This window comes from Carettochelys insculpta, chromosome 22 (assembly GCF_033958435.1).
Source record: "Carettochelys insculpta isolate YL-2023 chromosome 22, ASM3395843v1, whole genome shotgun sequence".
NCBI lineage: Eukaryota > Metazoa > Chordata > Testudines > Carettochelyidae > Carettochelys > Carettochelys insculpta.
In genome coordinates, this window is record NC_134158.1 from 17428771 (window position 1) to 17449303 (window position 20533).

The 20533-nt window shown below is 48.1% G+C and overlaps 2 protein-coding genes across 7 annotated transcripts in view; both read right to left on the bottom strand.

The window, feature by feature from the left end:
* Positions 1-591: 591 nt before the first annotated feature.
* Positions 592-11015, bottom strand: LOC142025223 (uncharacterized). 6 transcript variants are annotated; one of them, XM_075017819.1, is made up of 3 exons: positions 10955-11015; positions 7637-7750; positions 592-3641 (listed from the first exon to the last, which is right to left on the bottom strand). In XM_075017819.1, the coding sequence occupies exons 2-3, from the start codon at positions 7713-7715 to the stop codon at positions 2770-2772; spliced, it is 951 nt and encodes a 316-aa protein (XP_074873920.1). In that variant the 5' UTR covers positions 7716-7750; positions 10955-11015; the 3' UTR covers positions 592-2769. The 6 variants fall into 6 exon arrangements, with proteins under 6 accessions (XP_074873920.1, XP_074873921.1, XP_074873925.1 ...); XM_075017820.1 differs by lacking the exon at positions 10955-11015 and adding an exon at positions 10829-10899; XM_075017824.1 differs by having other exon boundaries at positions 593-3638.
* Positions 11016-15945: 4930 nt separating this feature from the next.
* NKPD1 (NTPase KAP family P-loop domain containing 1) overlaps positions 15946-20533 on the bottom strand; it is a 33623-nt gene continuing 29035 nt past the window's right edge. Inside the window, 1 exon segment of the mRNA XM_075017910.1 lies at positions 15946-17654. Within this exon segment, the coding sequence (XP_074874011.1) occupies positions 15946-17654 (1709 nt within the window).

Consider the following 20533-nt stretch of genomic DNA (forward strand, 5'->3'; position numbering starts at 1 on the left):
CCAATGCCCAGAAGTTGAAGCGTAAAAAAAAATTCAAACTGGAAATCGGGCATAAATTTTTAAATGGTGAAAGTGGTAAATTTGTTCCAGTAGTTAAAGGTCAAAGAGGATGCTCCAGCATTGACAATTTTTCAATCAGGAGTGTTTTTCTAAAAGATCGGCTGTGGGGCATTATTTTAGGGGAAATCCTATGGTCTGTGCAATAGAGGAGGTCACACTACATGATCACAATGACCCCACCTGGCCTCGGAATCTATTAAAATACCAGTAGCTGACTGCGTGTATGTGGCCAGGCCTGCGTGTTTGTCTACAGTGAAGAGAGAGTGATTTGAAACCGTAAGGTGCCCATGTGGTTTGTTCATAGTTATTTCCATGGAACCAAGCCACAGCTACAGCCTCAAAGACATTTGCAGACAAGATTTGCAGAGAGGCTAGATGGCTGTTCTGCTTGGCAGGTTTGCAAGTGGACACTGTTGCAAGGGTTGGGGTGAGAGTCTGAGGAAGGGCTGAGAGGAGGTGTACACACTGGATGAGTTATATCAGGGTGACCCCCACAAGGTTATGGAGGGGGGAATGTTAGCAGAGTGGTATGTTGGCTTCAACCTGCAACTCTGTCCAGGACTGGCTCCTGGAATGAAAGGGGATCATGGAGTATTTGTGGAGGAGTGTGTGACGGTCTTTGCATTCCCTAAATACTTGACAGCAGTAGTAAGATGAGTAAGTAGTTTATTGTTCAGCTGGAATTCGTAGCTGCACCATCAGGTCAAGCATTTTCTTCAAACAGGCGCGTCCTGTCCTAGGAACCCTCACTGCCTTCAGAGGGATGGGACGGGACTGTAGAGTTCAGGGTAGAATTATGCCCTTGTTCCCGAAAAATTATCGATGGTCTCCAAATTCTTACATGCTTGTTAACATTCTAAGATTCATCTGTTCACTCTAGTGTTTATACCACTGTCTCATCCTTTTTAAAAAATGCCTTGCTGTGTCTCAGGATATATACAATATGCATTTCAATATATCATATGCAGAAAACTGCTATTTTTAGTGTTCAGCTTCTCTGAAAAGAAAAGGCAACTTGCACTTCATTCTGAAGTGTTTACCTCCTTAAACACAATTATTTCTATAAAGGCTTACGACATTTTCGTTTCTGTAGAGATTTAAGAGCTTCTTTATGTTTTATCTTCAAATTCATTAACCTCTCCGTTTTTCTCTGTTCCATCCCACAGTGACAACTTCTAACAGTTCATTTGCACAAGACTTTTTGGTGCCTTTTGCTTTAATAAACATGCCCTGGGATCATACACACAAACACATGATGCACTTGCTAAGATTTTTGGTCTCCCTAATCACGTGTTGTGGTGTAGATACAAGGATGCACTGTGTTGCCAAAGCTGCAATGACAGTTTGCACTATTGTTACAAAAATCAAAGTAATGGTTTGTTTTCAGGTTCTCACTCTCTCTCAATTCTGAGTCTTAGCTTTTTTTCTTGCTCAGAAGATTATAAGCTCACGGGAGTTGCTTGAAATCTCCACCTTCCTGGTATTTTATCTGTAAACCCTGTGCTCTCCAGCACTAGGCATGGTTCCCAGCTAGAATCATCCTGGTCTGGGAAGGGGGGCAGATTATAGCATTTGCTGCACAAAAGGAGTTAGCTCTGGGCAACCTGTGCCTTGCTCCTCAGTGCCCTGCCCGCCTCACAATGGAATTCAGCCTAAGTACCATTTGCAAGTCTACCCCTTGTGACTTAGAGGGATAATTCATGCTCTCAAAAGTGACAAATGCCAAAGACCCAGATTCTAACGCCCACTGAAATCAATGATGTCAATAATTTCAGCTGCTAAGGCCACTAGACCTTAAAGTTGATTGTAGCTAGGCAATTCCAGCTATGGAATTTATGTAGCTGGAATCAACTTATCTATGATTGACTTATCTGTCCATCCTCAATGAGGGAGGTTGACAGGAGAAACTCCTCACAAGACTGAGGAGTACAAGGTCATCTGCTGACCCCTGATAGTTTGATTTCGTGTGTCTCTACTAGGTGCGCAAAATCGAATCCCAGAAGATTGACCCTGACCGGTTCAATCTACCGGGTAGCGTTGATGTATCCAAAGTCACTGTTGAAAATAAGACTTTGCGTTCTACATAACTGTCTATGCACAAAACACATTTCAAAATAACACTTAGTGTCTACACAAAATACAGCCTATTTCTAAAAGACCCATTGGACACACTATGACTTATTTCAAAATGGGTTCTATTCCTTGTATATATTTTGAAATAGTCTGAAATAGGGGGTATTCCTGATGGAATGAGGTTTACCTATTTCGAAATAGGGGTTGCACTGTGTAGATGCAAGCAAAGTTATTTGGAAAGAAGGGCCGTTATTTCAAAATAATTTTGCTGTGTAGACCTAGCCTTAGTGTGTGAGAAGCACCGAGATCCTTAAATGACAAGCACCACTGAAATGTGTAGTATTCTGAAATCAGATGGGAGACGTAAGGGAAGCATTATGTTCCTCCAGCACACGAGAGAGAGAGAGAGAGAGAGAGAGAGTCTCTGAACTAGAACCCAAGGTAAACCAAATGTGAGTGTCCCCCTTCTGAGGAGCAGAGCTCGTCATGATTTCTACAGGAAAGGCAACTCGAATTGCCTTGGCAGTCCTTGCTCTGCATGATCCCCCAAAGACAGGAAAAGAGGAACCCTACGGCAAGCTGGATTGGTCCTGTGCCCGAGCTCAGGACCAGCTGGAACGGGCCCAGCACCCCAGCTCAGAAGAACAGGCTGGAGCAGGCTACCTTGTTGCAGCAGGGGCACGTATAGATCTTGTCCCCTAGGTGTGTTCTCTGGTGCTGGACAAGTGTGGAGCTGCGGGTGAAGCTCTTTCCGCACTTGGTGCATTTGTAGGGTTTCTCGCCTGTGTGGGTCCTCTGGTGGCTGAGGAGGGTAGAGTTGAGGCTGAAGCGTTTGCCACAGTCAGGGCACTGATAGGGCCGCTCCCCTGTGTGGCTCCGCTGGTGCCGGGTCAGGGTGTAGCTGCGGCTGAAGCGCTCCCAGCACTGGGTGCACTGGTAGGGCTTCTCGCCCGTGTGGGTCCTCTGGTGGGTCAGGAGATGGGAGTTCTGGTGGAAGCGCTTCCCGCAGACGGTGCACTGGTACGGCTTCTCGCCCGTGTGGATCCGCTGGTGGGTGATGAGGTGGGAGCTCTGGCTGAAGCTCTTCCCGCACGCGGTGCACTGGTAGGGCTTCTCACCCGTGTGGGTGCGCTGGTGCTCCACCAGGGTCGAGCTGCGGCTGAAGCTCTTCCCGCACTCGTTACAGATGGTCGGCTTCTCGCGCCGGTGAGTTCTCTGGTGTCTCAGGAGGTGGGATTTCCGACCAAAGACCTTCCCACACTCCAGACACATGTTGGGCACCTCCCCTTTGTGGAGTCGCTGCTGCTTCCTTGCCGCTCTCGCTCGGGAAGCAGACTTCCTCCGTCTCTTCCCTACAGGCTCGGGTGGCTGCTCTTCTGAGCTTTGCTGAATCTGGGAAACATCCAGTTTGGATTTTCTTGATGGCTCATGAGGCTCTGCTTTCTCAGACTCTTCTGGCTCAGGACTTCGGTTATCCTCCTCGCTCTCGCTGGCAACCTCATCATCTGCTAGGATTAAAAGCTGAGAGTAATTGCCTGAACCCAGGGAAAGGGGAAATGCAAATAAATAAAACAACAACCATAAACGTAGCAGCTGGGAGCCAGGACTCTATGCCAGGGTTCCCTCTTTAACAAAATTCACTTCACCCATGGATGGAAAAAATGATACGCAACCAGGCATACGGGGATGTACTTCACCAGTAGAAACACACGCTGACAGCTGTGGGTGCTCTCAGCTGGGTGACACCTGACTCTCTCCTGGGCAGCCACCCAAGTTGCTCAGCTTACAGGGAACACTGCTCCGGGTCCCCTCCAATAGAGATGAGGAAGAGCTGTTCTTCGGCTGCCTGTCTGAAAACCCAGAAAAGGGAGGTGACGGGACAAGAGTGACTCTCTCACAGAAATCCGGTTAAAGGAATGCAGCAGTGCGCTCTGAGGGCGGGACGGCTGTTGGTTACAGTAAGGTACTAGTTGAACTTCTCTCCTCTGACGGTCAGAAACCTTCATCTAATTTCAAGTCTAAGCTTGCTGATGGACGTTTATAGCCATCTGCTCTTGTGTCCATACTGGCATTTGATGTCAATAATTTCCCTCCCTCCCTGGGACATACCCCTTTGATGTGTTTTTAGTGGGGAATCAAACCTCTCCTCATTCTTTGTCTGATTAAGCTAAAAAAGCCAAATTCATTGAGTCTCCTCTCATAACAGGGGTTTCCATTTCTCAGATTGTCCTAGTTGCCTTTCCCTGCACCTGTTTGAATTAATCTTTCTTAAATATGAGCGCTCAGAACTGCTCTCCAGATGAGGTCTCACTAATACCTTGTATAATGGTATTAATACTTTGCCTGATGCATCCTAAGATTGCATTAGCCTTTTTCATGGCCATCTCATATGGGCGGCTTATACTGATCCTGTGTTCAACCTACACCACCCGTCGTTCTTCTCTGTTGCTACCACCAGGTAAGTATCCAATTTATAGCAAAAATTCTTGTTAGTCCCTAAGTGTATGACACTGATATTAAATTTAATTACACTTCTATTATTCAAATTTTCAAGGTCACCCATATTTTCTTGTATGACATTCTGGAGCTCCTCTGTATTGGCAATACCTCCCAGCTTTTCGAAATGTCACAATTTTGTTAGCACACTCCCACTTTGTGCCAAGCTCATTAATGAAAATGTTAAGTAAGACTGGCCCCATGAGTGACGCCTGAGGCTCTCTGCTAATGAATAAGAACAAAGCCCTGTGGGACCCCACTAGAAACATCTGACTTGATGATGATTGCTCAGGTTCATTTTGATAGTAAATGATTTTCAATCCTTTAAAATTGTTCCAGTGATTTAATTATCCTTAAATGGTTAAAAATGTGTGCATATTTCCAGTCTGAAAATTCACCACTCTTTGCTTCAACCAGTTCATTGTCCGCCTTGCAATTATCATATTAATCCCCATCTTCTTGAGTGTAATTAATAATATCCTGTGTGGAACTGTATCGAATGTCTTAACTGAAATCCATATAGAGTAGATCTAGTGAATTTCTTTTGTCTTCAAATTCCATTATCTTCTCAAAGAAGGAGATCCATTTGGTTAGGATTTACTTTCCTTTTCTAAAACCATGTTTTATTTTAGTCCAGTTACTGCTTACCTCTGTACTTAACTGTGTTTTCTTTCAAAATTTGTTCCAAGACATACATTATAGACGCTATGTATATTATCACAATACAATGACCTGTATAAACCAAACATTATGAAAAAAAAAAAAAGGTAATTCCTATATGACCAGGCCTATTGTCCATAAAATCACATTGTGCTACAATTCTTTAATTATTGACAGACTGAGTCCCATGTCAGCCCCTCCCTGATTTGTGTTTGGAACAAGATCACACTAAACTAGCTCAAAGGATGCAAGACTATAAGAGATGTGATCATCCAGTCAGGTCTCCTGCATAACATAGGTCATAGAACCAGGCCAAAATACTTCCTAGATCATATCATTTAGAAACACAGGCACGCTTGAGTAAATGATTGACATTGATGAAGATTCCATCTGAATCCTCAGATTTTTTCCAATGGTTAATTATCCTCATGGTTAAAAATGTATGCCTATTTCCAGTCTGAACTAACCCCCAGCCTTTAGACTGTGCTATTCCTTTCTCTGGTATGTTGATGAGCTCATGATTAAATATATGTTCCCCAGGTAGGCAGCAATCAAGTCACCCCTCAACCTGCTCTTTGTTAAGCTAAATAGGTGGAGCTCCTTGAGTCTGTTGCTATAAGGCAGGTTTTCTCGTCCTTTCGTCATTCTCATAGTTCTTTTCTGAACTTCCTCCAATTTAACAACATTCTTCTTGAAGTGTGGACACCAGAACAAAACACAGTATTCTAGCAGGGATCTGCCTGTGCCAAATACACAGCTACACTAGCTTCCCTACAGCTGATCAAATTCTGGCATGGGCATCCTAAGGTCACTCCCTTTCAGTCCCTGCGTTGCTGTGGGAGCTTGTGTTCACTCATGTTCAGCTGATTATCTATCACCGCTGCCAAATCTTTTTCAGTGTGTCAACCCCCGGGATAGTGCGCCCTATCCTGTATATACTGCTTGCAGCAGGGGTGGGAAATAATTTTTGATGAGGGCAGGGCACTCCAAGAATTTGTAAGTGGTCGTTGGATGTACTTCTCTATGATATTCATTTGAGTGAGTGGGCCTGGGATGCAGACTGGGTGCAGAAGGGAGCTCAGCATAGGGAATCGGGGTGCAGGATCTGGAAGGGGGTTTGGGTGCAGGAGAAGATTCTGACCTGGGGGAGTGCTGTAGAAGGGGGTGCAGGGTCTGAGAGGAAGGTGGGAGGCAGAAGCAGGTTGTGATCTGGTGCAGGAGGGGCTTGTGACCTGGTGCAGGAGGGGCTTGTGACCTGGGTCAAGGGTTGAGGTGCCGGAGGTGGTGGGGTGCCAGATGCAGGCTCTGTCTGGAAGGCACGTACCATAGATGGCTTTCAGCTGTCAGCCCAGTGGGACCCTCAGGCAGGCTTCCTGTCTGCTGTGGACCCTTGGTGAGGGCAGCAGGTCTCTGCATGATGTACACACCCACAAGCACTGTTTCTGCAGCTCCCATTGGCTGGTTTGTGGCCAATGGGAACTGTGAAGATTGTGCTGGGGACAGAGGCCATGGAACGTGCCATGCAAACATACAAGCTGATTCCAGCTACCAGCCACTCTGAGCAGTGTGTGGAGCTGTGGCAGGGAGGAAAACTGCCCTAAAGTCCCTGATGGCTGTATTTTTTCCACCCTGGTTTACATTCTCCATTCCTAGGTGTATGCACTTGCATTTAGTTATATTAAAAGCCTTATTATTTTACCCAAGTGAGTCTAGTTATTAAAATATTGTTCCATCAGCTTTTTCCAAGTCCTCTGAAACTTTCCTGGCATTCCAAGACTGGATAAATATCAACATGAATGGTTCAGCGAGCTCATTTACTTGTTTTTGTTTTAATTACAAATTGTTGGTCCTGCTGGTGTAAATATGTTTAATAGTTGCTGATAGAACGATATCACTGTAAGGTGTGAACACCTCGTTCTACTCATTTCCACACAGGAGACTTACTTATTCAATATTTCTGCCTTTTTTGCAGCACGTCCAACCGTATTGCTTTCTTAATTTATTAGCTGATCTGTATAATTTGTAGACTTTTTTGTTGCTGAGACAGAAATAAATTTAGTTTTTTCTGTCACCTGATATTTTTCATTGATCCCTGTTGTCATTTGTATTTCCTAGCTGCAGATTAGACCTCATTGTCATCAATTTAGCAACTTTTTTCTTTATTTTTTTTAATGCTGCTGTCATTTCCCTTGTCTGGATTTATTTAATTTTTAACCCCTTCTAGCCATAAGCTCTATGAACCAGTTGAAATCAACAGAACGGTGAGAGAGTTGCAAGGCTTTGCTGGAATGCCAGCCTTGTACTTGATAGGGAGATGGTTCCTCAGTTGGCTTAACTTACTTCTCACCTGTATTGGTGTCTTTTGAGAGTTTCCTTTCCTTGAAGTCCTTGAAACTTGGGACCCACAGATCTTCCCATTTTGCCATTTGGATGACCACAACAGAGTCAGCAATTCCACTCCCTGCAAAGCAAAGAGGCCCATTCAGTATTCCCCAAATACATTTTAGCTGCAGTGGTCCGTGATTTAGACTCATCCTTTTCATGGGTGGATGTTGGTATGTATTTACAGGAGCGGGAAAATGGATGCAGAAACTAGGAATTGTTAACTGGCTCAGACCCAGGGTCCATTTAGTCTAGTTCCCTTTCTATAATGGTAGTCGGCTAAAGATGTTTCAGAAGATGATGTAAGAACCACACAATAGGAGATACGGGATAATCTATCCACATGCTTCCAACAGACCTCTCAGTATCATAGAAATGTAAGGCTGGAAGGGATCTCAACAGCTCATGTAGGTCAGCCCAGCCCAGCCCTTCCTCAATGCCCCCTGCAGGACCTGATCTATTTAGATCATATCAAGTGTTTGTCCAGCCTAGTCTTAAAAACCAGCCTTGGAGAACAACTGACTACTATTCTCTTTGTAACAGCCCTTAATATATTTGAGGACTTCTTGTGTCTGCACTGTTGTTTATTTTCAAGAGTAAACATGCCCAGCTCTTTTATTTATTAACATTTTCTCAGTGATCAGGCTGTCAAAACCTTTTATGATTTTCCTGCTTTCCTCTGGATGATCTCCAGTCCAAGTGTGATGCACAAAATTGGACACAATATTTCAGCAAAGTCAGAGCAAAACAACTATCTCCAGTGACTTACAACACTCCTGTTAATACACTCCAGAATGAGTCATGTTTTTGCCACTGCTTCACATTGGTGGCTCATGTTGAGTTTATGATTTGCCACAATATCCAGTTCCTCTTCTGCAGTACAAATATCTAGGCAGATAGTCCTCTTTTGGTATTTGTGCATTTGATTTTTCTTTTGTAAGTGGAGTAGTTTGGACTTCTTTCTGATTCAATTTTAAATTCTAATCCCATCTTCCAAAGTGCTTACAACTCCTACTGGATTAGTGTCACCTGTGAATTTCATAAGCCTACTATCCACTCCATTATCCAAATCATGAATGAAAATGTTGAATAGTGCCAGGCCCATGCTAACCCAGTGAACCTCCGATAACTAGTCTTTGGGTTTTTTCCTTCAGTAAGTTGTGCACCTATCTTTCAGTAAACAAATCTAGGCCACATTTCTGTAGTTTGCTTATGGGACTGTCATGTGGGACTTTGTTAAAAGTCAAGCAATCAGATCTATTGCTTCCCTCTGTTGCTATGTTTGTGCTTCTTAAGCAAAAAGAGCAACTGTGGAATGAGAGGGAAGGTCCTTTCATGGATTGCTAATTGGTTAAAAGACAGGAAACAGAGGAATAAATGGCCAGTTTATCAAGCAGAGAGAGCTGAATAGCATCATTCTCTAAGCATCATTACTGGGTAAGTAATGCTCAACATACTTTTAAATGATTTAGAAACAGAGGTGAGCACCATACACAATACAAAACTCAATCTCGTTGAGTCCAAAGCTGTCAAAGGGATCTCACAAAACTAGGTGAGTGGGCAACAAAAGGGCAGATGAAATTCAATATTTACCAATGCGAGGTGCTCACTGGAAAACATAATCCCAGCTACCTATACAAAATGTGGCAATCTAAACTAATGGTTTAGCACTCCAGGAAAAGATCATAGAATTCTTGAAAACATTCATTGCATCTGTCACCGCAGTCAGAAAAGCTAGCTGACTGTTAGGAACCATTAGGAGAGGGACAGACAATGCCACTAGGTGAATCCCTGGTGCACCTACGCCTTAAATACTGCATGTAGTATTGGTCATCCCATCTCACAAAAGGGAGAATAGAAGTGGAAAACGTAAAGAGAGGCAACAGAAATTATTAGAGGGATACAGAATGGCTTCCATGTGAAAATTGAAAAGACTGGGGCTGTTCAGCTTGAAAAAGAGATGGCTAAGGGGAGATATGATAAAGCTCTATAAAATCATGACTAATGTGGAGAAAATGAATAAGGAAATGTTAGTTATTTATTTGCACAAAAAACAAAAATGAAAAACCTGGAAGTCACCAAAAGAGATTAATAAGTAGAAGATTTAAAACAAACAAGTATTTTTTCACATAATATTCAGTTAGCTGTGGAACTCTTTGAAAGTGGATATTGTAAATGCCAAAAGCATTACTGAGCTCAAAAGTGAATGAGGTAAGTTCATGGAGTACTGGTACATTAATGGCTATCAGCTAACGTGTAAAGGATGCAACACCATGCTCTGGGTGTCCCTCAACCAGTGCCTGCCATCAACTAGGACTGGATAAGGGATGGATTACTTGCTAATTACCCTGTTCTTTTCCTCTGAGACATCTGGCACCTGCTACTGTCAGAAGACAGAATATTGTACTAAGCTAGATAGACCATTGGTTTGACACAGTGTGCCCTTCTTCTGTTCTCTACACCATGAACCTGTTAAAGGGGGAAATCAGTTTATTGTGGCATTTATTCTTGACAAATATGTGTTGGCTATTTATGTATTACCCTATTTTCCTACAACTGTTTAATAATTTATTCCTGTATCTTTTCAGGTACTGCAGCCTGACTCCTCTCCCATTCCTAAGGTCCTATCTGCTCCCCTCTTTTGAACAGAGGCACTACGTTTGTGCTGCTCCAGCCCTGTGGGATACCACCCCTTCTCTGCCAGTCCTTGAAGGTAACATTCAGGGCTCTAAGACTGATTCTTCTGCTTCCTGATCTACCCCAGCTCTCAGGGACAGGGCAGGTGGCCCTGCCAACCTGAATGCACCTAAGGAGCCCCTGACTTCTCTGGAACAGGGAGCCCTATACGAGGAAAGGCACCGTCAGAGACCACCCCCTCCAGTCCCTCCCCCTCCCAGCAGGGCCCACCGCTACCCCTGGTGGATTTATTTTTTTTAATCTAACCTGCCCCAGGCCTTGGAACGGCCCCTCCACGCTCGAGCTCACGGCCCGGGATTTTCCGGGCCAAGGCTCTAACCACTGGGCTACCCTCCCCCCCCCCCCCCCCCCGGGCCACGGCTGCTCCGTCCTCAGCACTTCCCTCCACCGGGGGCAGCGCCAGCTTCGCTCCCCTCCCCCCTCCGCCCCGCCCCTGGCGAGGGCCGGAGTCTGCCGCCACCGTCTCTTCTTCGCCTCAGGGGCTTCCGTTGGGCGGCGCGGGAGAGGCCGAGGGCGCTGAGGCGGCGGGGCACCAAGGGGAGGGCCGGGCCCGAGGCCCTCAGCCCGCGCCCCGCCCCCCACTCACCGCTCCGGCCGCGGGGCTGCGCCCAGGGCAGGCAGCCTGAGGGATAGGTCCCGGGAGCGGCTTCCGGTGCAGGGCGGAAGTGGCCCTGACGTACCCTCCCTCCCCCTTCGGGCCGCTCTAGCACACAGGGCCGCCGGAGTTCGACGGGTTTAACCCTTCCCGCGCCAGACCCCTGCGAGGCGCTGTCAGAGCCCGGGGCTCGTGCGGCCCTAGGGGCGCCCAGGGGTCGCGCTGCGTTCCCAGGGGTAGCTGGGACTGGTGGGGATCTGCGGCGCTTTCAGTGACCAGACATCCCGGTTCCCTCGGGACAGGCCCAATATTTGCAGGTCTCTCTTATGCCTGAACCAATTTGCTCCCCATCTCAAATGCACCCCAAGGCAAATGCACTGTGCTCCTGTCTCCCACTCCCTTGCAGGAGTCATTGCCTCTCCCTCCAGTGCCCTGCGGTAGCGTCTAGAGTTAGCCAGAAAATGGAAACCCCATATTTGTGTATTTGAGAATTTTTCTGCCCCAAACCCGGTAAGTCACTTACATCCCATTTGCAGTGAAATTATGGGTAAAATTTTAAAATAGCCAGGTCATTTAGGAACCTCCCACATATTGAAAATGGCACTGAGACTCCTAAGACACACAGGGTTTTTAACAAAGTTTTACGTAGTGTCTGCTAGATTCAGTAGCGTCTCTGTAGAAGCCATGATCAAGCCATGACATGGCCTTCTTTTCAGTAGGTGAAGTAGACTGAGTTCTTTTAGTTTCTCTTTATATCTCTTTGGTGAACCCTCTCCAGTTTTACATCGGCCTTTTCAAAATGTGGGCATGAGAATTAGACAGAATATTCTAGGACTGCTCTCTTTATTGTTTTATATGGCCCTCCCTCTTACTGGGACCCCACTCTTGAAATACGCCTCTGAAACCAACCCCCCCACTCATGCATCTGATGAAGCTGGTCTTTGCCCACAAAAGCTTATGCTCCAAAATATCTGTTAGTCTATAAGGTGCCACAAGACTTCTTGTTGTTCCCTCTTTCTGCTTCAAATTCCCCCGCTAATGCTGCTGTGTGATGTCTTTTAACCACAAGATGGCACTAGGAACTCAGGAGTGTCCATTTTACATGGCTATAATGTTATATTTTAATACCAGATCACTTCTGTGAAATGAAATAAACAGCGACTTTATTTAAATGCACACATTCACCAAGGCAAAGTTGAGGATGATTGTTTAAACCGAACTTTGTATTTCCTCAGAGGGGCTGGATGTGATTTCCAAAGCATGTAAAAAGTCTGAGAGGAGAAGCTGTAACTTCAAAAGCAAGAAGCAGTCTTGTGGCACCTTAGGGTAGGTCTACACAGCAAAGATATTTCAGAATAATGACCACTATTTCAAAATTAATTTGCAAGCATCTACACAACACAAGCACTATTTGGAAATAATTTTGAACTAACGGACAGCTTATTTTGAACTCGATAAATGTCATTGTATGCAGAACAGCTCTTATTTCGAAATAGGGGCTATGTAGACAGGGAATAGAGCCTATTTCAAAATAAGCCACCGTGCGTCCAATGTCTTGGTTTCGAAATAGGCTGCATTGTGTCTGGACACTCTTTTGAAATACCACTCAGCTATTCTGAGATGCATTTGGTGTGGAGCAGCATAATTTCAAAATAAGCTATTTCCTCTCTTTAGGGAGTGATGGTCTCCCAGCTCCTTGGGTGAACAATAGGAACCCTGCAAAACAATGATCTTTACCAGAGCTACCTTCTTGCCTTTCCCAGGGCCCAGGACCCTTCACTGTGTGGGCAAACGGTAGCAGCATAGAAAGAGTTCTGTTAGCCGATACATTGGAGGAATGGGGGGTGGGGCGTTCTGACAGTTAATTAAATATTCCGGTTATATTTTACCAGTGGAATAGCAATTTTTAAAGAATTAGAATACCGTAAAATGGAAAAGAAGTATAAAATAATATCCAAGTACTCCAGCATCTAGTAGTAGTACTGCACTGCTGAGTGATTGGTTTCTACAGGCAAAGGTTTCCATACAGTAGGATGTCTTATGATATTGACATATCACTATGGGCAGCATATGGCATATGCCCAGAGCAGTACAAACACACTTAACACTAAAACAGTACAGAACAGAATTTAATCTTTGATGAGTCAAAAGGCGTGTCAGGGCCATGCAGTGCCTCAGGGCTGTTGTTATCAATGTCAGTTATCAGTGTAATTGTAGCAGGTGCAGGAGATTGGGCTGCGACTGTAATGACTCTGTGACCCACCCTGGAATCTGCTTTTCTTTAAATAAATTCCTGATTTTAGCTTGCTTCCTTGTCACTGGCCTCTTTTGCATGAAAGTGGAGTGCGAGACATACAATTGCATAGTACGCGGGCAGGATCAGAGGGCTGGTTATTAGACTGAAGATGGGAGAGATCAGAAATGCTGATTAATTGAAGGCTTGGTAACAGAGCTTTTACTGGACTATAACTCCAATTGCTGGGCAGGAAGCAAATGCAGGAGTAGATCCATCCCTCCTTGTCTCCTGCAGGCAGAGTTGCCCTGTCCATAAGATTCAGAGCGGCTGCCCAGGCCCTGCACTTTGGGATGCCCCCCAGCAGCATCCTCAGCTGTACCACGGATGTTTCCCAGGGTGGCCCAGGGGATTACTAGGGGCCTGGCGTGGGCAGCATCAGAGCTCGCCCTCCTCCCCACTCACTGTGGCAGTGGGAACCAGGGCGACCCATCAGTCTGGCCCACTCCTGCCCGGTCTTGACTTCTTGTAATAGTGAAGCCAAGTGGGGGAAGATCCACAGACCCAGGGGAATCTGGGCAGGCTAGAACTGGCTCAGTTTGCTGCCTAAAAATCAAGAGGAAGGCCTGTATAACTTAGCTTACAGAGAGGGATAAGCAGGACGGCTGACAGAATTGCTGGATTCCTGGGTAAGGTGGCAGGCCTGGCTCTGTGCTCCCAGAAGTGACAGGGTCTCAGGCAGAAAGGATAGCGCCAGGGAGAGCCGCCAGGAGGGCACTGCCTGGGGCTCTGAAGGGGATTTAAAGAGCCTGGGACTTCAGCAGCTACCGCTGCTGCAGTAGTTTTGGCAGCAGCTAGAGCCCTTTTAAATTGGTGGGCCCCAATGTCATTGCCCTTTTGCCCTCCCCTTGCCAGCAGGTGTGGGTGTCAGACTAGATGAGATTAAACATGCAGGAGGGCTGTTGCTTTATAATCACATTTTCTGTAAGGGTTTGCTTCAGCTGCTCACTAGATGAATACGCTGGCTATGTCGACTCTACAGCAAGGTGTTGACAGAAGTGACTGTCGGAAGAGATCTTCCGCCCAAACGTCTGTCGACAGATGGGGGCCACAGGGGAAAGCGCATCGTTATGTTGATGCGCTCTGTCGACAGAGAGCGGCCAGCTGCTCCCTTGACAGAACGGCCAACCGGAAGTACAGCAGACAGGGCTGCCCGGTGACCCGGAAGCTCTGGCTATTGGCAGAGGGCCCCTGAAGTGTCCACATGGCTTTTTTGTCGACAGATTCTGTCGAGAAAGGTGTTGTGCCTCGTGGGGAGAGGCAAAAGGCATCAACCACAGTGCCGAGTTCAGAGTGTCACCGGAACACCTTCTCAGTGTGGTCGCTCCATGAGTTTTGTCAACAAAAATGGGGTTTTGTCTCTAGTGTAGACGTAGCTACTTTGTTTTAAAGAGCCTGTCAGTTGTTCTCGCCTGTCTCAGGTTCCCCAAGGCGAAAAATGCAGGTGCTCAAAGCCAGTCGTGCCCGCAGCGCTAAGAATGGGAAGTTGTAATGTTCTACCCTGAATAAGGGAATGAAGATCAGTTATTGCTCACTTACACACCTCATGTCAGGTCAAGGGCAACTTCTGCTTAATACTAGGTCAAAGTCGTGTGGGATCGGCTCAGGGAAGGCTTTGGCTCAGTGTTTACAATACTTGAGGAAACTAGTGGTGTTTGTCTAAAGCCTGACTTTGAAAAGTTGCCAACAGGTTTACATGTGCAAATTCACTACAGGTTGAACCTCTCTAGTCCGGCACCCTCAGGATCTGACTGGTGCCGAACCAGGGAATTTCCCAAACCACAGGAGGTCAATATGATCTAGTAGCATTGCCAACATTTCCACTGCTTGCTGGGCTCTTAGACGTTTATGTTTAAAATACAGCTAAATAACAGCACAGAACACTGAGAGCCAGGATTGGGGGCTGTAAACAAACTTCATGGGACTGCGGGAAACTTGGCCACACCCATGATAAATGGACCTCCAGCTAATTAAAAATCACTCTGGACCACAGATGTTGCTGGGCCTAAGAGGGCCAGACAAGAGATTCAACCTGTACAAGAATTGTGAGCAAAATTCTATCACACTTAAATATTTAGGGAAAACTTCTGTCAAAAGTGGGCTCTGGCTTTTGAATGTCTAGCTTAAAACAACTGAAACTGGCCACCCATGTTCCCGCTAACCTTTTCCATGCATGAGCATATTTTTTTGCCAGCAATGTGCAAAACAAATATTTTTATGTGCAACGAGGCCCGTGCGACTGAGCACCACTTATAGAAACAAAACTAGCCTTGCTCTGAGGGCTCTGCTAATCAGCTGGGCGGCATTGGAATCTGAGTGGCCGCATGAGGGCACAGTTTGCAGAGAACGCTGCACAAGCACCCGAATAAACCTTGGCTTTAGCAATGTTGCTGAAGCCAGCAAGCAAAGTGGGTAGAATGCCCGTGCTCAGATGAGCTCCCAATTCTCTGGCCCAACTTTCTTAACAAGGACCTCTTAGTCTGTTACTCAGGTGAGCACTGTGTACTCTCAGACATGAGAACCAGCATCGTTTAAGTAGTTTTTGACATCACTACCTAGGTGAGGCCAGCTGAAAATTTCGTCTAAAGCAGCAGCAGACAGATTTTCACTGAGACACTCAATAGTTTAGAGACTGTAACTTCTTTTTTTCTTCCTTTTGCAGGTAAATAACGAACGTCTTTGCTGTTGTTTAATAGGCTGCATCTGTGTCAGAACACTGCACACCCACAGAGGTGATGACAGACCTATCTGAAGACATAGCTCCGCCTGTCTCACACACCTTTTTCAGTGAATTAAGTCCTCGTAGTAGTCCCAATTTATGTCTTATTGAATGGTCCAGGTTGATCGTGGCTTTCAGGAAGGTGCTGGCCTCCTGTACAGTGAAAGGAAAATCCTTTGACAAAAATATCTGAAACAGCTCTGAGTCCCCATCCAAGGCGAGGATGTTGTGGAGGACTGTGTGCATGGAGTACAGCTCCTTGCAGTTTTCCACAAAGACACTCCATAAAAGCTGGTTCCTGAACTCCTCCTCCCAGGGTCGCATCTGCTGCGTGTCGTCCAGGCACTGCAGCACCCAACTCAAGCGGCACGGCCACTGGTTAGCCATGACCACCCACGCTGCAGCAGCCCTTGCAGACACTGTATGTCTCATGCTGTTCTGCAGCAGCAGGAGTCGGATGGTGATGGGAATGGTGTTGACTATCCTCCTCATTTGGATGATGCTGTCAGGAATGTACTGGTAGAGGCAGTCAGTGACATCGTGCAGGGCATGAAATGCGTCGTGGGTGTACCTCATCGCTAGAGCATCGATTTGACTGTGGTCCATTTCGACGGGTGACTCCATCGTAACCAGCTGATTTGTTTTCCCCTTCACGCTCCTGACTCCCCTTTCCATGTTTCTGGTGATGATCGTATACATCAGGTCCTCCCGGCTCTGCACGGCATCCTGCAGCTGCTGCAGCTTGGACTTGGTGCCCAGCTTGGGGATTGAGAAAGGCAAGGTCACCGTGCGGTTGAGGAAGAGGTACCCGTTGTCGGCCATGCCTTTCATGCAGGTTGTTTGCTCCAAGCAGGAGGTGATGATGCTGGGATCGATCGCTAGGATGAAAATGAAGGGGGCGTGCTTATCAGAGAGCAGAGTGTTTATGGCATTCAAAACCCCCACCACCCGCTCGGGGTAGCACATGTCCAAGCTGGTGATTTCCAGGACGATGCGCAGCCGCCGTCTCTGGTAGATCTCCATGAAATACACAAAGCTGGTCAGCATCTCAATTTCCTTCTTCACTTCACTCATGAAGCCGAGGTGGCTGCTGAACTTCTCGCTGTTGGTCAGCTTCTCAATTCTGTGCTTCTGGCTGATCACCATGTTCTTCACCACCGAGAAAACGGTCACCAAGATCCCTGACCCAGACAAGGTGGTGGTAGTGCCGCCAATGGCTGTTAATGAGCTGCTGTCTTTTACTCCCGGAACAAAGGCCGCCACCAACAGCAGGATGACGCCCACTATTAAGACAAAAAAAAGACCTGCTAATATGAGGCAGGTCTGCTTGTTGAGAAGCCATTCGTCTTCGCTAAAGCCACAGGCAAATCGGGGCTTTTTCCCCATCACATGGTAGAAGCTCAGAGGCAAGGCGCCAAAGTGCTTGCGAATGCTGTGACAGAGCGTGGTCACCAGCCCGGCCCACAGTTTGTCGCTGCCGGCGTATTGCCAAGCACTGAACCGGATGAAGATGAATTCAATGTTCTCCCTCCTGAGATGGACCTCAGTGATCACTGGCTGGTAGAAGAGCAGGTACCAGAGGAGATTAATGTAGCCCCAACCTTCAGGTCTCCTCGGCTTTTGGTTCAATGTTCGCTGGGCCTCTTCTTCTCTCCGAATGGATTCCTCAAGCAAGAAGGCTGAAGAAGCAGAAAACAAAACAGCTTGTTACCTGGGTTCCCTCTCATTTTTCCCATCCATGTGCAGAATAAATGTTGTTACGTACACTGAGGCCTGTGCACCACCCATAGAAACACAGGTTGCCGGCTGGGGGTGCTCAGCTAATCAGCTGGGCAGCACCTGCATATCTCTCACGTGGCTGCCCAACCACTCAGCTTACAGGGAACACTCCTGGTTCTCCTGCTGCATGGCCCTGTCCTTGACAAAAGAGTGGGAGATACCTGTGTGTATGTGGGGGGCTCACAGAGGGTGGGGGGCTCCTGCTGAAGGTAACCAGGGGACCAGGTGACACCTCTGGACTTGCAGAGAGGAGGTGGAGCCTGAGGGGTTTGAACTCGAACTGGGTGTTGGAAAGCAGTGAGTCTGGGCTGGGAGAGAGAGAGACAAAGGAAGGGGCCAGGCCCCGGCTCCGGGCTCCTCTCCCCAGCATGGATGGGACTGGCTGTCCCTGCCAGCTGCACTGACTCCTCTGTAAAATGCTGTGTCCTGTCGGCTAATAAACCCACTGTCCTGCTGAGTGAGTGTCACTCCTGCGTGCGGCCAGGGGGCAGAGGGCAGGTGCCAAGGCCGTGTCAAGCGGGTCACGTGGTTTGTTGTCTTGCTGGGTATCTGGGCAAGGGCACCATTTCTGGCGGGCGGGGGCGTTGAGGGGCGGCAGCTGTGCATACCGGGAGGCCACTCGCTCTTCTTCTTGTGTCCCCCCCCCCACCATGGAAGGGAGTGAAGGGGAAAGACAGGGCTTGTGTTCATGCCCCTCCCTGCTGGCTGGGGAGGGGAGGGGAGGGGCCGGAGGAGTAATTTGCAGTCGGGGTCCTTTCCCCTCACTCCCTGATAGTCAGGGAAAGAAAAGCAAGTGGCAGACAGCTGCTGCCCTCCTGAAATGGAGCCCTTGTATCTGACATGAACTCTGCCGAGGGACAGGTGCTAGCTTTGCTCCTACTTCGTTTAACATGTTCCTTAATGAGCTGTGGCGCAGGGCAGCAACCCCTGGCACAGGGGCTGAGAGCGGCGTGTGAGCTGATTTTCATCGGCAGGTGAGGCAGGACCTCCACCCTGACCCTCCTCCCCCCTGCAGCCAGGAGCTTGTTCAAGCCAGGCCGCCTGTGGATTAACAAATGCCCAGCTAATGCGACCGACCCCCACCTAAACGGCAAAGCTCTGCCGCTTTACGAATGAAGCTGTTGTAAGTAGGCCTATTAGTGACTTTAAAAAGTATCACCGGCACTCGGCCCGTATGCAGAGGTCAAAAGGTGGAATTTCAGCCTCGGAAAGGTTGCTGACCCCTGATCTGGAGAAAGGGGATACAGAGCCTGTTAGAAAAAAGGGCAGGTGATTCTAAACTGAGAGGCACTGAAAACGTGGAAGCTGGAGAACTAACAGGAAGGGACCTACATGGATTTGGAGACGAGTCGGGAAAAATAAAATGGATTCCGCCTGAAAGATGCAGCCAGAGCCCCCACAGGAGGGGGAAAAGGGTCCACTTCACCCCGTCCCAGAGGCTGTAGCCGGGGTGTCCAGCCCAGGCTGCAAATTGTGTGGGTGTGGCCAGAGGCCTGTGTTACAAGTTTGTACATGGCCTGAAAAAGATATGCTTGTGCCCTGGATTGTCACAGCCCATGCATCTCTGGGAGTCATCCCAAACAGGCAGACACCCAGGGCAGTACGGAGGGCTGGTGTGTGACGGGGGCAGGAAATTCGACGGGCGCTTGAAATGTTCTACAGCAGCGGCAAAGCCCATTGCATGTGTGGTGGGCAGCGTGCGCAGAGAATCACACTGCAGAGCTGGGGACACGGCTTTGACGCGGTTGTTCCTGGGCTGCTGTGTTCAGTCTACGGGCGTGCAGGGTGAAAGTACCTGTCAGTTTCTTACAGGTACTGTCCTTGCACAGCTGCGGTCCCTGCCAGCTCTTGAAATAGCTCCCTGCTGACTTTTGCTGCAGCTCGGCCAGCTCTCGTGGGAGCTGTGCATTGGGATACACTAGGGATGTAAAAGCCTGGTTAATTGTTTAACCAATTAAGGGCAGAGGTCAGCTGGGGGGCTGCTCCCATCTCTCCCTCACCTGCCTGCAGCTCACCAGGGACTGGGCCTGCTCCAGCCCAACTGGAGTGCCCTGATCCCTGGCACACAGTGGACCAGGCTCCATCCCAACTGGAGTTTCCCTACGCATAGTGCTGCCATGAGTAGGGGTGGAGTGACTCCAGCATGGCTGAAGTCACCCCGGTCCCTGGTGTGCCAGGGCTGGGGTTCTCCATCCTGGCCAGAGCAGCCCCCGTCTGCAGCAGAGGGGCTGCTCCAGCCTGCCTCTCCCCAGGCTGCTGCAGACAGGGGCTGCCCCCAACCTGCGGTGGCCTGGCAGGGTTGGAACAATCCCCTGCCCATGCTGGGGGCGCTGCTTCAGCACCTAACAGTTAACTGGAACCTGTAAGACTCATCCGTTACTGGTTAACCATTCCCATCCCTAGGGCCCACCCTCGGACTTTCCCCTCTGCAGGTGAGCAAGGAGTTAATTTTCCTGCTGAAATCCTAACTGTGGTCTTTCCCGATCGTAGCAGGGTGGTCACCCCGCTCCAGGAGGATAAGGGTTAAAGCTGGCGCTGGGAGAGGCTGAGCTTGTGGTGCCAGCGGCTGAGGCAATTAGCTGCCAGTTAGGGCCCAGCTGGGGCTCCAGGAGAGGAGGAGAAAACAGCAGACTCTTGCTCCCGGCTCCCTGGGAAGCTACAGGGGGTCCCTGAGACAGAGCAGGGCTGTTGGGGGAAGGGCCAGCAGAGCTGGGCAGCTCTGGCCTGACCTCACTTCCAGGCGGGTATGGGGGTTTGGGCTTCCCCAGGAGGGGAGGAC

What these genes read in the sequence shown, in the direction of transcription:
- LOC142025223 (XM_075017819.1), bottom strand. Translation starts at nt 7,715, where the DNA reads ATGGCAAAATGGGAAGATCTGTGGGTCCCAAGTTTCAAGGACTTCAAG. An exon ending in CTCAAAAGACACCAATACAG is followed by an intron (nt 3,642 to 7,636) that starts GTGAGAAGTAAG and finishes TTTTAATCCTAG; the next exon opens with CAGATGATGAGGTTGCCAGC.